We start from the raw sequence: 16,198 nt of genomic DNA, 5'->3' as shown, positions 1-16,198 counted from the left end.
AAAATAAACTCATATGTGCTACTTTTTGTGTATACCTCACCTTGATTTGTACCTGTCCTTTTCAGGGCACAGACCGTATAAGTCTGCCCAGCACTATCCCCGCCTCCCAACCACCAGCCCCGCCTCCCACCACCAGCTCTGGCACAGACTGTATAAGTCTGCCCAGCACTATCCCCACCTCCCGCCACCGGCTCTGCCACCCAATTTCGGCTAAGCTCCTTAGGATCCATTCCTTCTGAACAGGATTCCTTTATGTTTATCCCTTGGATAACATAGTGGTAGAGAAGAGATTTGAAACACTGGAGGACAGAGTAGAAGAGTCAATAGCCTGAAGATTCCTAAATGTATTGGTTAAGATTGGACGGGACTGGGGAGGAGGGTGTTTAAGTGTGAAAGTTATCAGATGATGGTCAGAAAGGGGAAGAGTTGAGGCACAGAAACTGGAGAGTGAGCAGTTTGAGAAGAGGATAAGATCAAGACAGTGGCCATTCTGGTGAGTGGGGGCACTGGAGTAGAAGATTGAAAGAGAATGTTAAAGCAAGAAACTGTGAAGCATAAGAGTCAGAGGGATCATTAGCATGAATGTTAAAATCCCCAAGAATGAGGGAAGGAGATGAAGGTTCAAGAAAAAAGGAAGAAAGGGACTTATCAGGGGGTCGATAAACCACAATAATAGTAACAGTGATAATACCATTCAAAGCTGTATGGATTTACGAGGTACTAGAAAGATATTTGATCGGTTGAACATGGCTTTTTGGTTTTTTTTTTACTTGGTGTCATGCAGTGAATTTGGGTTATTTGCATTTCAGCAAACTTTTCAATAATGTGCCTCATAGGAATCTGATAAATATGTTGAGCTGTCTGGGAGTAGACATCAAGGTAGTGGTCTGGATTAGAAATTGGTTGAGTAATAGATGAACAAAAAGATAACAGGTGTGTAAAAGCAAATCACTATCATGGTTGTACAAAACCATAATAGTGATTCCTGGCACAGCAAATGTGATGAAGCCCATTCAATTCCTATGGGCTCTTTGCATTTGCCACTCAGGAATCACTCCCACAGCTTCATAAAAGGAGCCCTAAATTACTTTTGGGTTCATTTTGTATTGGGTTTCTTTTTAATTTTATTTCATATTTTTAAATTTTTTCTGCTTCATTTGTATTTCATTTTTATTTGGTGCCCTCTTACTAAGTTGTGGTAAGCAGTAATGTGTGGTTACTGCAGTTTAAAATCTACTACTGTGGGGCACACTCAGGTGCTCTGTGGTAGTTTTCAGATTAACGTGTGCTTCCCATGCAGTGAAAAATTAGCATATGTTCATTAATGGGGGAGGGGGAGGGAAGGAAATGCGGACATTTTACAGACGTTCTAAAAATCGCCTCAGCACGTGTGAAACCAAGGAGATTAATGCCTATCTAGCACATTTTGTGGGCTGTAGCCAGTGGGCAGAGCTTATCACCATATTATGTAACCTCAAATATTCACAGATGCTATTGAAAACAATAACAAACTTGTGAGGTTTATGACTGCCTATGGGTATGGTGTTTTTTTAATTTGAAAGTTTCTGATATGTAACCAGAGTTGTTTTGGGGTTTTTTTTTAACATAACATAAATGCCTAAACTCTGCAACTCAGCAAAACCAAAGCTCATAATGGACACTATCCAGCTTATTTTCGAAAGAGAAAGATGCCCATATTTCGACCCAAATCGGGAGATGGGTGCCTTTCTCTCATGGGTGCCCAAATCGGTATAATCGAAAGCCGATTTTGGGCGGCTCCAACTGCACTCTGTTGCGGGAACGAACAAAGTTGACAGGGGCGTGTCGGAGGTGTGGTGAAGGCGGGACTGGGGCGTGTTTATTGGCCAAGGAGAGATGGGCGCGCTCAGCCGATAATGGGAAAAAAAGGGCGCAAGAAGAGAGAATTTGGGTCACTTTGGACCCTTTTCTTCACGAATAAGTCCCCAAAAAGTGCCCCAACTGCCCAGATGACCACTGGAGGGAATCAGGGATGACCTCCCCTGACTCCCCCAGTGGTCACTAACCCCCTCCCACCAAAAAAAAAGAACTTTAAAAACTTTTTTTTTCAGCCTGTATGCCAGCCTCAAATGTCATACCCAGCTCCATCACAGCAGTATGCAGGTCCCTGGAGCAGTTGTTAGTGGGTGCAGTGGACTTCAGGCAGGTGGACCCAGGCCCATCCCCCCCTACCTGTTACACTTGTGCTGCTAAATGGGAGCGCTCCAAACTGCCCCCAAAATCCACTGTACCCACATATAGGTGCCCCCCTTCAGCCATAAGTGCTATAGTAATGGTGTAGAGTTGTGGACAGTGGGTTTTGAGGGGCTCAGCACCCAAGGGAGGGGAGCTATGCATGTGGGAGCTATTTTAATTTTTTTTTTTTTACTTTTTACAAGTGCCCCCTAGGGTGCCTGGTTGGTGTCCTGGCATGTGAGGGGGACCAGTGCACTATGAATCCTGGCCCCTCCCATGACCAAATGCCTTGGATTTGTTCATTTTTGAGCTGGGCGCCTTCGGTTTCCATTATCGCTGAAAACCGATACCACCCAGCTCAAATCTGCCCAAATGCGATGCATTTGCCCGGAACAAACCGTATTATCGAAACAAAAGATGGACGCCCATCTTTTTCGAAAATATGGCCTGTCCCACCCCTTCGCGTACCTGTCCTCAGAAATAGGCGCCCATGGAGATAGGCATTCGCGTTCGATTATGCCCCTTTATATAACCTCTCCTCTCTTTGATCTCCATTGTGCCTGAACCTTAATCGACCACAATATCACCATGTATTTGTTTCTCTACCGGACTTGGCGAACGCCTTTACGGTACTATGTAAGCCACATTGTGCCTGCAAATAGGTGGGAAAATGTGGGATACAAATGTAACAAATAAATAAATAGATCTCTGAGGATGTCCTGGGGCATGAGCTGCAGTCCGTGGGTGTGCGCTTCCGAGCAGCAGACTTATTTTTGGAGCTGTGGGAGACTCACTTTTATGTAGGGGAAAGCTTTAAGAAAGGCCCCAGCTCTGCCTAAACCTCAGGGCCTAGTTGTGAGGACCCCCCAGAGGTTAAAAAAAACAAAACCTTGGGTTTCAAATGGGAAGCTTTCAAATAAATAAAAAAGCTGTCAAAAAGAAAACCACACTCAGGCAGTCATAAACCTCACAAGTTTGCTGTTGATTTCAATAGCATCTGCAAATGTTTGGGGTCATACAATATGGTGGCTGCAAGGGGGAGATGGTTTCAACATCATGTCATCTCCATTCATAAAACCTCCTTGTGTGAAACCCACGCACTAATCATAGCGTAGGCTACTTGTTATCACAACTTAGTAAAAGGGGCTTTTTGTTTCTCTCGGTTCGCTTGCATTACTTAAGAAAAGCTTGCACTGAGGGGATATTGTCCACATATATCAATGCTCGGTTCAGTGCGGATTACAAATCAAGAACACTGAGGCATGAGCCTCAGGAAGCACAGACTTTCATAATTAAAATAAACATAAACACATTTATAAAAACAAACCATAAGAACAATTGATCAAATATTCATGAAACAAAAATGTTTTAAGAACTCTACGAAATATTAGGTAATTCCTAATCATGCGCGTCCCTAAAGGTAGAGAATTGCATAGTAAGGCAATCTGATAGTGAAGAGAAGAATTGAACAATTTCTTAAATCTTATTAAGTGAATTGCTGGGAAGTTTAGCAGCATTAGATTGCGAGTCTTCCTATTATTAATAGGATTGCCATGCAAAAGCTGTATGAGCTCACATAAATAGAATGGTGCAACACTGTATATGATCGTAAATGTAATTGTAAACAATTTAAGCTTAGCTTTGGCCTCAACCGGGAGCCAGTGCAATCTCACAAGCAAAGTAGTAGCTGGTATAAATCTGCTCATTGTAAAAATCAGCCTGGCTGCCATATTTTGGATAAGTTGCAATTGTTTTCAAAATGTTTTTGGGCAACCATTGTAAAATAATGCTGCAGTAATCCAATATGGATAAAATGAGAGTGTGAACTAATAATCTGAATTTATCAGGGTCAAAATAGTTCCTGATTATTCTAAGTTTCTTTAACATATAAAATGTGTTTTTTAGTTAACAATTTCACACGATTGGCAAAGGATAATAAACTATCCACCTCCACACCCAAACCTCTGGTGCAGAAGTCAAATGAGGAAGTATTTATTCCACGAGAAAAATGCAGGGGAACAATTGAACAAACCTAACAAAACAAATTTAGTTTTTTATGAATTTAGCTTAAGTCCTAATTTAATATCCAGTCCTCAATAACCTGTACACAGGTTCCTAACTCTTTCAATATGTTGCTCCATTCCCCCTGTGCCAGTAGAAGCAGAATGATGTCATCAGCATAGACAAAAAATGGAAACTTTAGCCTTTCTAATACCTGTCCCAGAAAATAAAGCAGCACATTGAATAGTAAAGGAGATAGTGGGGACTCCTGGGGAACCAAGCAATCTGGAATCCAACCCTCAGATAAATTACCTTCTTTTTGTACTTTATAATTATGAGTGGTGAGGAGCCCCCTAAATCAACTCAAAACCTTCTTGCCTATCCCTATATGATTTAACCTAGACAACAAAATATTGTGTTTGACCAGGTCAAATGCAGTTGATAAGTCGAATTGAACCAAAATTGCATTGTGAACTCAGCAATGCTTTACCATGGGCAATGATGGAAGCTATCACTGTTTCTGTACTATCCCCCCAATGTTCAGTCAGTGGCGGTCAAGGTTTTTTAAATGCTGATCGTCGCTAGCTAAATTATCCCCCGATATTCAGTGCCGGATCATGTCCGGGCACCAGAATTGAATATCAGGAGTTAATTTTGGACAGGCAGGCTGCTGGAGCTTATGCGGGCCCAACCGATATTCAGCTGAGCCCCTATAAGAAAGTTATGTGGATCCCGGCTGAATATCAGGCTGGGACCCGCATAAAAGAAAGTCTATTTTCCCACTCCACATCCCCAATGACAGCGCTCTTCCCAGGCAGCTCCACACTGCTCCACTGTGCCCTCCCTCAACAACAGCCCTATCCCACTCCCACCTCCCAGTCAGGATAGGATCCTCTCCCAGGGCCTACCTGATCTCTCTGGTGGTCCTGCGGGGCATCATTGGCAGGAGAAAATCTCCGTCCTGCCCCTAGCAGCAAATTCCTGAAAATAGCTGCCACAACCTTTCACAGCAGCCTCGAGGTTCTACCAGATGGCTACTGCAGAGGTCGCAGCAGCTATTTTCAGGAAGCTGCCGCTAGAGACAAGAGCAAAGGAGATTCGCTCCTGCTCCCATCCCCGCTGGACCACCAGGGAGGTCAGGTAGGCCCCAGAGGAGGGTTCTATCCTGACCAGAAGGTGGGGGTGAGGTTGGATGGGGCTGCTGTCAGGGGGGTGTTGTTGGGGAGAGGTGTCCTGGAGGACTGTTGTCGAGAGCCACTGGAGGTGGAAAGGAAACATTTTTTAAATGTGGGTCCTGTCCCAATATTCAGCCGGGGCCCACATAAAGATAAGCGGGTGAACTTAGGACAGCTTTTGAGCTGTTCTAACTTCACTCACTTACCTTGTGTGGCCCTTGGCTGAATATTGCCAGTGCCCGCATAAACCCACTTAAATCGCTTTGAATATCGGCCTTTATAACTCTTGCAAAAACCTAACTAAGTCTGGTCAAAATATTTCTATTATCCAAATATAAATCTAACATTTTTAATACATATCCCTCCATTATCTTTACAAACAATGGTATTGAGGCAATTGGATGATAGTTGCTAACTGTTAGGAAGTCTCTACTAGGATTCTTTACAATTGATGTAAGTGCAATCTTCCCATTGTGATGGAAAAATACCATTTGATAAACAGTCACTAATCCAAAATGTCACTGAATTGGCAGAATTTATTAAATATGCTGGACAAGATTCTAGACTACAATTGGATTTAGCAAACCTACACACCAATTGCTTCACCTGCTCTATCTTCAAAGATTGAAAATTATTCCACATGCAATCTACTGGAATATTATCTTGCCCATCAGATACCTCCTGAACCCAAGCAATAGTGAGATTTAACTGTTGATGTATCTTTGTAACCTTATCTTTAAAATAGCAAGCTAACGTATCAGCTGTCGGTGTGCCATTTGTGAATTCCTACCTCAAGTCATCAGTATTTGTAAGATTATTCACTAAATTGAATAATGTTTGTATATTAAATGTATCTCCACCTATAAGATGAGTAAAACTCCTTCTTCTATCTATCATCTGTTTATACAGACACGTTCAGACACCAAGCCTTTCTGTTCTCAGAAGTTGACGATTTTCTCCAAGCCCTTTCGCTCTTTCTACAATCCTGTTTGAAAGCTGATAATTCAGCATCTAACCATTTATCAAATTTGCAAACTCTTTTAAATTTAGTTTTTAATGGTGATATGTCATCTAAAATGTTATTGATTTTACTATGCCAATTTGAAAATAAGTCATAAATAGATGACACCTTCAACTCTTCTAATTTCTCCCAAAACATAATGTGATCAATTTTTCCTCTTGCATGCACTACAATTTTATCCTCCTTCCTTTTAAGTTTAGATTCCTGCCAAGAGATTGTAAAGTTTAATTTAAAAAATGATCTGTCCAAGATTGCCAGACCTCTACCCTTTTACCTTGCCTAGGAATGTGTAAGATCTTATACCCTATAGGACAGAGTAATTTCAATTTTGGATCGTCCTCAATGGAATACCATGTTTCAGTTAAAAATATTAAACTACCTCTGCTAGATAACTGAATAGGAATATTCCTTTCATCTAAAGTATACATTAAAACAGAAATTTTTTTTATTACATTTGTACCCTGTGCTTTCCCACTCATGGCAGGCTCAATGTGGCTTACATGGGGCAATGGAGAGTTAGATGACTTGCCCAGAGTCACAAGGATCTGCCTGTGCCTGAAGTGGGATTTGAACTCAGTTCCTCAGTTCCACAGGACCAAGGTCCACCACCCTAACCACTAGGCCACTCCTCCACTCCCCCAACATACCCCGAAACAAGAAATTAAAAAAGGACTTCATGGTCAATTTGTTGCACTAATTACCAGTCTAGTAACTTCCCAACCAAACAGTCTGATTCTACTCCCCTCACTCCCAAAAAAGCCTCTCACACTAAATATAGCTCCTTTAACCTGTCCACAACTCATCCCTCTCTCCACCCTATGTCTCCTGAATCCTCAGTCTGTAGGAGTAAAAGCCCCAGCCACAATTACTGGTGTATTATAGAGTTTGACTAAATGCAGATCTGTTCTACCAAATACAAATGTGCAGTGCTAATGCTCCAATAAAGTATGAAATTTGCTTTGAATTTTGGCAGTGCTTGCATTTTGCAAGGAAAATACCTATGACTTTGTTTGGCTGATGCAAAGACAAACGAATGTGGGCAATGTGGACATGTCGATCCCAGACTACTTGAAACCCAGAAAGCATCCAGAATGATGCCAAAAATACATTCCTGAGGTTTTTCAAGCTATAGCCAATCACCCATCACAATCATCAAACCATTCAGTACAGTGCTGATAACATTTTATAAAAAGGCACAGCTCAACTCGTCTGGACTTATCTCTCCTGATCCATCTACAGCTACAACTTTCTTCACATAACAACTGGTCTCATCTATATCATCTCACTCACTGATCAGTGTTAGAACACCGACAAGCCACTGCCTGCAGTCTCTGCTGTTCCAGAGGGAAGCAGCCAGCTTCTCGACCCGTGTTGTAAGACAAGTTCTGTACTTTGGGGTAAAACAAGCAGGTGATATTCATTCTATGTCTTAGGGAAGTGTGTGTTCATTCCAATATCTGAATTTACTTTCTTTCTGTGATATTGTATACTTAGTTTTATATTCTAGTTATTTCTTTGTGTAAATAATCTTTTGTTATTTCTATCATTTACATGATTTTAGTCTAGTAATATAAACATAGATTTAAAGGAACAGGAACTTGGAACAGCTCATATGGGACACTTTGTTAAATAATAAAACTGAGTGCATAACAAAAAATTGTTCATAGGGTTACACTTAGAAGAAAGAACAAGGTTGAAACAATCTATGACCAGAATAGGATTAGGTATAGGCATTTAGTGCTAATCTCAAGGACATTTACACCTATCCCTTGTGCCTATGTAAATGCTAGATCTGTGGTAAATAAGATTTAAACCAATAGGGATGTAATAATTGATAAACAGGTTTATTTCTTTTAACTGAAACATGGTTGGTTATGAGGGAGGATCCTAGATTGAGAGAGTTATGTCCCCCTTGTTATAAAATTTCTCTTCTACCCAGGGCAGACAGGTGGGGAGGTGGGCTTGCAATTTTATATGTCTTTTTTTTTAATGTTAAACTGTTGGATTCAATCAGCTCCCCCTCCCTTGAGACACTGTCATGTGAAATCAGAGATCATTCTTTTGTAGGTTCTCTGAATTGTGTTCTGTTTTATTGTACCCCTGGAAAATGGAATGATTGTAGAGATTCATTTTACAAGTTTATCACAAAACAATTAGTACAAAATTATCATGTTTTATTTTTTTGAAGTATAGTTTGAGTTCAAAGGTAGGGAATGTTATAGAATTTGGCTTTGCTTGGCCTAGGTTCAAACAAACTCATGAGAAAGGTCATTAATTAGACTTGAAGCATTACCTAATAATGTAGATAATTACTGTACCCTGGAGATTAATTCATTTGTACAAGTTTCTTGATCTGATCATTTCCTGGTTGATTTTACGTTGCTTTGGAGAGAAAACGCAGTTAGGAAAATTAAGGGTAAGTAAATTAGGCATTTGAGAGGCAAAATGTAGCCTTTCAATTTTTGGCAAAGAGTGAATGATGCTATAACCCAAACTTTTGATTTTACTGAGGATATGGAATGTAGAAAGTTGGATGATATTGTTCCTTTGACTTTGAAGGCTGTACTAAATGAAACCATGCAAAAGAATTTGGAAATCTGAGGTGTAAGGAGGCCTGAGGATCATCCAAATGGATGTTAAAATCACCCAAGGTGATTGAATAAGCAGATGTTAAAGAATGAGAACTGATGTATGATTGCAGTAGTTGAAAGGAGCTAGAAGAGATGGGAGGCAGTTGATACTTTAAGAGCAAAGAAACGGAAGGTTAGACATTCTATAGGTGGGTCCTGAGACTGGGACTCTGGCTATTGCTGACCCTGAGAGGTGAAGAATCCCTCTGGCATCTTACCATCTGGCTTCTTGTAACATCAGGCATGGGAGGGCAACTCCACCTGGAAGTGATGCTAGATGCGGGGGCCCTTTAAATCACTTTGCTTAGTTGTACTGGTTATCTGACTTTCTACTACATTGGTGTTTGAGACTGGGACTCTGGCTGTTGCTGACTCTGAGAGGTTGAGAATCCTTCTGGTGTCTTACCATCTGGCTTCCTGTATCATTGGGCTTGGGAGACCGACTCCACCTGGAAGTGATGTCACATGCGGGGGCCCTTTAACTCACTGTGCTTAGCGGTTCGTAGCCACTTGGCACATAGCCTAAGGCACAAGCTCAAGGTGCGCTCCTTTGTGCTCTCCTTTCATGCAGTTGCGAGTTTTATAGTGTGAGATTTGCTTTTTTTTCCGATCATGAGGTGGTTTACTTGGTATGTGTGGGGTTTGTTATTGGCTTGGGGTTGGGGTGGAGAGGTTTTTGTGGGTAAGTTTGTCATTATGGTATATAGTTTTGGTTGTTGCTTCTACTGACTGGTTTTGCCTTTCCCTGGGAACATCTATTAAGAGGGAAGATCTGATTGATTGATTGTTCTGAGTGGATGATGCGGGGAATTACTAGATTGGTATCAGGTAAAAGTAGAAGGTGAGTGGCAAGAAAATCAGAATTGGTGAGGATTGTTGGAAGACAATTAATTCCGATTCCTAGAGTATTAGGAGAACAGGAAAGTATTTTACCCATTCCTTGTGCATATGTAAACTCCAGATCTGTAGTCAATAAGTTTGATACCATTCAGGATCTGCTTATAGACAACCAGTTAGGCTTTTTATTTTTTAACAAAACTTGGTTGCCTGCTTTTGACAATCCCAGACTATGGGACTTATGTCCACTGGGATATAAGATTTTGCATGCTTCGAAATTGGATAAGGGGGGGGGGGGGGCTTTAATATATAAACCATTTTTAATGTAAGGCTGTTGGATATAGTAAGTACTCATTATTTTTGAAGGCCCTCTCCTGCAAAATATGTGGTGATTTTCTCTTAGGTTCACTTAGCTATGTTTCATTGTCCCCCTGAGACATGGAGTTCTGCTAGGGATTCAATTTATGAGTTTTTGCTTATCAGTAGATACAAAGTGATCATGTTTTAATACTTGGGAATACCAATTTACATTTAGAAAACAAGAACAAACCTAATGAGAAGGATCTTCTCAACTTTTCAGATCTCTCGGGCCACATCTCAAGCAAACTCATGAAAAAGGTCATCATTTGGATCTAATTGCACTTTCTAAAGCACTAAGAGGCCCTTTTACAGTGTGGTGGTAAGCTCAACGTGGGCTTACCGCTCACTCTTCTGGGACTACCGCCGGCCCAACGTGGCTGCTGGCAGTAGTCCCACCCTAAGTGTGCACCATTTCTGGGGGAAAAAGAAAACTTCCGGAAATGGCTTGCATGGCGATAATCCGGTGGTAATTGGGCATCACCGTGCACTACCTGGTTACCACTGGGTTATCACAGGAGCCCTTATTGTCACCTCAGTGGGTGGCAGTAAGGGTTCCCTGCCGCATGGCCATGCAGTAAGATTTATCTCACCGCTTAGCCATGTGTGCTGGGGTTTTTTTTAATCTGCTGCAGTAAAAAGGGCCCTGGTATGCAGGAAAAACAGTCCCCACTGCTAGCGCAGGGCCCTTTTTCCCACAGCTTGGTAAAAGGACCCCTAAATGGGAGTAGTATCAGTGGATATATCTTCTTGTGAACCAGTCCCATGGTCTGACCATTTTCTGATTCAGTTCACATTACACTGGAGGGAAAAGATGATCTCCAAAGACAGTTTCAAACATACTATATTATCTAGGGAAAGAATTGACTGTGTAAAACTTTGGATTAGTTGATGATTCCATCTTGGGCTCTTGTGATCTAACGGGGAACATAATAACTAACTGGGATAGGATGAGTAGCAATATCTCAGATGATATTGCTCCTTTATCCTCTAGGTCACGAGGAATAAAAAAAAAAAAAGATAAGTGGTTTGATTAAGAATTATTATTGTTGAAGAGAAAATGTATGTGTGCTGAAAGGAAATGGAGAAAGATTTTAACTAGTAAAAATAGGAGGAATTGGCGGGTTTGTGTCCAGGAATATAAAACTTTGATATTTTTTAAAAAGAAGCAGTATTATGACAAATTGGTAGGTAGAAATATGGTTGATTTGAAGAAATTGTGTAATTTAGTAAATTCATTTACATTGGTGGGTACTTAGAAGTGGGCAGCAGATGCCACCGGCAGTAGCATTCGCATGGTATTAGTGTGGGTGTGTGTTTTGGACAAGCACTGGACCATTTCTCCACTGTATCTAAAACAAAGGGGTTTGGGGGGGGGAGGCAGGAAATGAATGTGTGGCAAAATTAAAACCAGTGTGCGTCTATTTACGGCTTGAGCTCTTAATGACAGCTATTGTCTTAACGGTAAGGGCTAATATGTTACCCACGTGGTAACTGTCCTATGTAAGCCAACTGCCAATTACCACTGGGAATGCCCCTGTGGTAGAAAATAGAAAATGATTTTCTACTGTGGGTTTTCAGCATGCACCAAATTCGTAATTATCGCCAGGTGCACTTGCTAGCAGTGCAAATTCGATGCACACTGCATGCGCATAGATCCATATGTGCCGTTGTAAAATGGCCCCTCAATAATCATTCCCTATGAAATTTTGCCACTCCGCTCAAGATTTTATAAACCTCTATCATTTCTGCTCTCGTATGCCACTTTGCTACCCTAAAGAGCTCTAACCAGCTTAGCCTTTCTTCATACGAGAGCTCTTCTGTTCCATGTATCCATTTCTTGTTCTTCACTGAATCTTTTGGTTTAGTTTTGTTATATCCTTTTCCAGATGGAGTGAATAAAACTACATACAATGCTGTAACTCTATGGTAACACTATGGATCGATATAAGGACATTATAATATTTTGTTCTTTTTTCCTTTTCAAATAATTGCTGGCATTACTGCTACATACTGAGCTGATGATCTCAAAGTGTACAAAGAAAGATAATTTTCTGTTAATAAATCTTAGAATAAATGGTTCTGTTCTGTAAAATAAAAGTAAGTGCATGTAATATAAAAAGACATCTGTAATATTAGCTTTACTTTTCTTATGTGAAGTGAATTTTAGATACTCCTGTATTGGTTGAACTCATTTTCTTTGCTCATACCATAGATTGGATAGTTTTATGAGCACAGATTTCTTATACCCGACTTCTTCAGTAAAGAAAACTAATTGCTACAGTCAAAGTGAAACAGAGACCAAATAAAAGTATCGTGTCTAAATGGTGGGAAATGACTCTATCTTAAACAATAATTCCTGGCAAGTGAAATATTAGGATTCTGAGACTTAACATTCATATTACGATTTACATCTAAGAAAGTTATCAGCAGTTAGCTCTGTGTTTTGTCCTGATAAGCTGAAAGGAAGCTAAATCTATCAGAAAATAAATCAGTTATGGAAAAACTACCCCATTTCATCCATAAAATGAAAAGTTTATTTTTTTCTTGTAGGATTATTACAGAATCAATGATTCTAATTGAGTTGGTACCTCATTAAATAGGATTGAACACAGCACCCCACTAAGGCCCAAATCTCAGCATTAATGCTTAAAATTATTATCAACATTTTGGCCTTTCTGCACATCACACACACAAAAAAAGGCTTTTAATTCTTAACAGCAGGGCTTCAGCTAATCTGTCTTTTTTTTTTTTTTTTTTGCTTGAACAGTACAGAAATGTAATTTGTATTTAAGTACAAAAGCAGTACAAAGTGCACATGCTTTCCTTTAGCATAAATTCTGTATCTGGCTATCTGGGTAATGCTTTTTTTTTTATTCTGTTCTTTACATTGACCATGCATGTTGCATTAATTTTTCCTCAGAGCATCATCAGCTGTACGTTCCTGAATCAGCCCAAGTTGGCTCTGCAGTGGGCAAAATCAAGGCAAATGATGCAGACATTGGCCTTAATGCTGACATTAAATACACAATTGTTAACGGCGATGGTTCTGGCGTGTTCTCCATATCCACTGACAAAGACACTAGAGAGGGAATTCTTTCACTGAAGAAGGTAAGCAAATAGATAATAAAAAATCTTATCTAAGAGTGCATATTAAAACTTCTTGAAAAGTCTCCATTGAAGATAACCTTGAGACCTATATTTCCACACAAGTTGGCCTAGTAAAATAAGTTGGTGGTTTCACTCCAATTTCTACTAAACAGGTATCTACTTCACTCTGGAATCACCATTACAAATGACACTAACAAAAAAAAAAAAAAACAGATAGGGAACCTTAGCAGAGAGGCAAAGTATTGACTGATATTGAGACTGAATCAGCCTCTGAGAGTAATCCTTCCAAGACATGTTTAGAGAGCTCTTGGTAGTATACTGTTAGAATATAAGCTTGCACTAGAGCTTTAACCAAGATGAAGCAATGGGGTCTGGTTAGGACTGCAGATATTGCGGTACAGAAATGGTGTTAATAGTAACTGGGGAAGGTGTCCCAGTTATTGCACAATGTTAACACCTGCTCTCCAGATCATAGACACACATACTAAGTTCTGAACAGAGCTCTTGGTGAAGGTACTGCCAGTCTTTTGGCTAAATAGCAGGGGCTGAGGGAGTAAGAGAATCAGAAAAGGAGGGCTGGAAGGGTGATAGGGTCAGAAAGGAAAGAGGAAGTGATAGCTCTGAAAGAAGGAGGTGATTTGTATAGTAAACAAGCCATTTGGATAGGGACTTCTTTATTAGTATAGTGCCATGACACTAGGATTATGGTGTTTCATTTGTTCAGTGTTATGCAATTATTTTAATTAATGCTTAATGTTTTATTGTACTTCACTTAGTAGAATTAAGATGGGTGATAAATGAATAAATAAAAATACATTGAGTAGACACAAGCGTAAACTGACCATTTAGGCAAGGCTCAAGTATGCAAAGAAAAATATTTACAAGTGCCCACCATCCATAGGGCATCCATTCAAGTTGCTAAATACCTTTTCCATTTCCCTACAAATGATGTAACAGAACTCCATTTCTGATGATTTTGAATATGTCCATCCTATGCCCAGCTGAGCCTATCCCTCCGTATAGGCTGACTCTTTCTTCATATCTGTTCCTCGCTCTATATCTACTCCCTCTAACATAGGAATGGCGTGAACTCATTATCATCTTACCAGCTTTGTCACAAATCACTCTTATACTATAGTAGGTTCCCACAAGTCTGTAACCAGTATGAAAATTATTTTTATATATTTACCTGACCCTGGGGGGGGGGGGGGGGGCTCCAGGAGGTTGTGGGCATGTCTGGGATGGGTTTGTTGGGGGGAACCACACGATTCCAGACCGCCCTTAGTGAAGGGGATGCCGGACATAGTGGGCAGGAAAAGTCCTGGGCTCCCTGAAGCTGGTAGGAGCCCGGGGAACGCTGCAGAAGCATCCACAATGTTGGCCTGTGTAACGATGTTATCAGTGACATCAGCAGCACATGCGTGGTGCCTTACATTTACCCATTGGCTCCGGTGTTGTCCCGGAGCATTGGGGACCACTGTGCCACCACTGGTTTGTTAAAAATATTAAAAGGGGACTTGTGTTGACCCGTAGAAGGGTTGGATTATAAAAATATGTATATCACCGAAATTGGACATTGCACGCAATTGCGCATTCGTAAGGTGCGCGCATGTGTTGCATTTTTAATTAATATACTCTAGAGACTGCTGAGAAGTGTAGGGGGTGTTTGGAAGTGTCCTGGTTGCCAAGGTAACATTGAAACGGCGCAAATTTCAGCGCCGGCGCAATACAGGTAAATGAGACCTGCACTGACACCTGGAAATGTAAAAGTATTAAAAATAAATTTTTAAAAGTGTTTGTATGAGTTTTAATGGTGGATTTCAGGTCCTGGAAACTTATACTTGCTATGGAGTTACTTATGTTTAGATTTTATGTAAATTAGTCTGATTTTATGATGTTCCAGTTTGGCTGTTTGGGGGTCAATTTTAATGGAATTTTTAATAGAACAAACATTCGGGTATTGCTCTGACCTATGCTATATAATTAAAATCCAAAAATGAAAGTTTTATATACTGTTTTTAACTAAAAATGCACAATAGAATGTCAGTATGGAAATCTGTTCTCAATTGGAGCTTCCTGATTGGCTGCACTGCTCTAGTAAGGGACCTAACTAGTGCCAGTTGGTGTGAAAGCAACGGAAGACCTTGTTGAGAGAAGACCTGCATCCTGACTTGTCTGAGTAGAAGGAATAAATGATAAAGGTTGAGTGAAATAATAAAAGAGTGACTGAGAATAGTTTAACTGAGAGTACTGAGATTATATAGAGGTTTGTACTGAATTTCAGAGGTTTTGATTTCTCTCCTGAGAAAGCAGAGAGGTGTGATAGCTGTGTTAGTCCACTTTTAGAGGTAATCAATAGAAATCAAACAAAATAAAACATGGAAAAGAAAATAAGATGATACCTTTTTTATTGGACATAACTTAATAAATTTCTTGATTAGCTTTCGAAGGTTGCCCTTCTTCGTCAGATCGGAAATAAGCAAATGTGGAAGATGACAGAATATATAAGTGAAACATCCAAGCATTTCATTGACAGTCTAACAGGGTGGGGGTGGGTAGGAGGTATGCATGGGAACATCAAAGCATTTCATTGATAGTCTAACAGGATGGGTGTGGGTAGGTGAGGGAAGAGGGAGATAAACAGAGAAATACAACTTTATGGTTTATAATGGGCTAGAAAACCCAGATCTTTGTTAAGTCCTGTCTGTTGGGTGTCAAAATATTCAATCATTCTGACTTCAAAGGTCTTACGTTCCTGTATTGTTTTAAAGTTACCTTTCAGGATTCTTACTATGAAATCACTGGTACAGTGGTCTGGTCTGGTAAAGTGCTGCCCCACAGGGGTAGGAACC

The 16,198-nt window shown here is 40.3% G+C and overlaps 1 protein-coding gene across 1 annotated transcript in view; it reads left to right on the top strand.

Annotated features, from left to right (window-relative positions):
- Window positions 1-16,198, top strand: part of LOC115472864 (cadherin-18-like) — a 588,666-nt gene that overhangs the window by 326,176 nt on the left and 246,292 nt on the right. The window contains exon 3 of the mRNA XM_030207339.1: window positions 13,159-13,346. Within this exon, the coding sequence (XP_030063199.1) occupies window positions 13,159-13,346 (188 nt within the window). The remainder of the gene's footprint in view (window positions 1-13,158; window positions 13,347-16,198) is intronic.

This window comes from Microcaecilia unicolor, chromosome 1, assembly GCF_901765095.1.
Source record: "Microcaecilia unicolor chromosome 1, aMicUni1.1, whole genome shotgun sequence".
NCBI lineage: Eukaryota > Metazoa > Chordata > Amphibia > Gymnophiona > Siphonopidae > Microcaecilia > Microcaecilia unicolor.
Note: the sequence above shows the minus strand (reverse complement) of the source record. Positions and strands in the feature narration are given on the sequence as shown.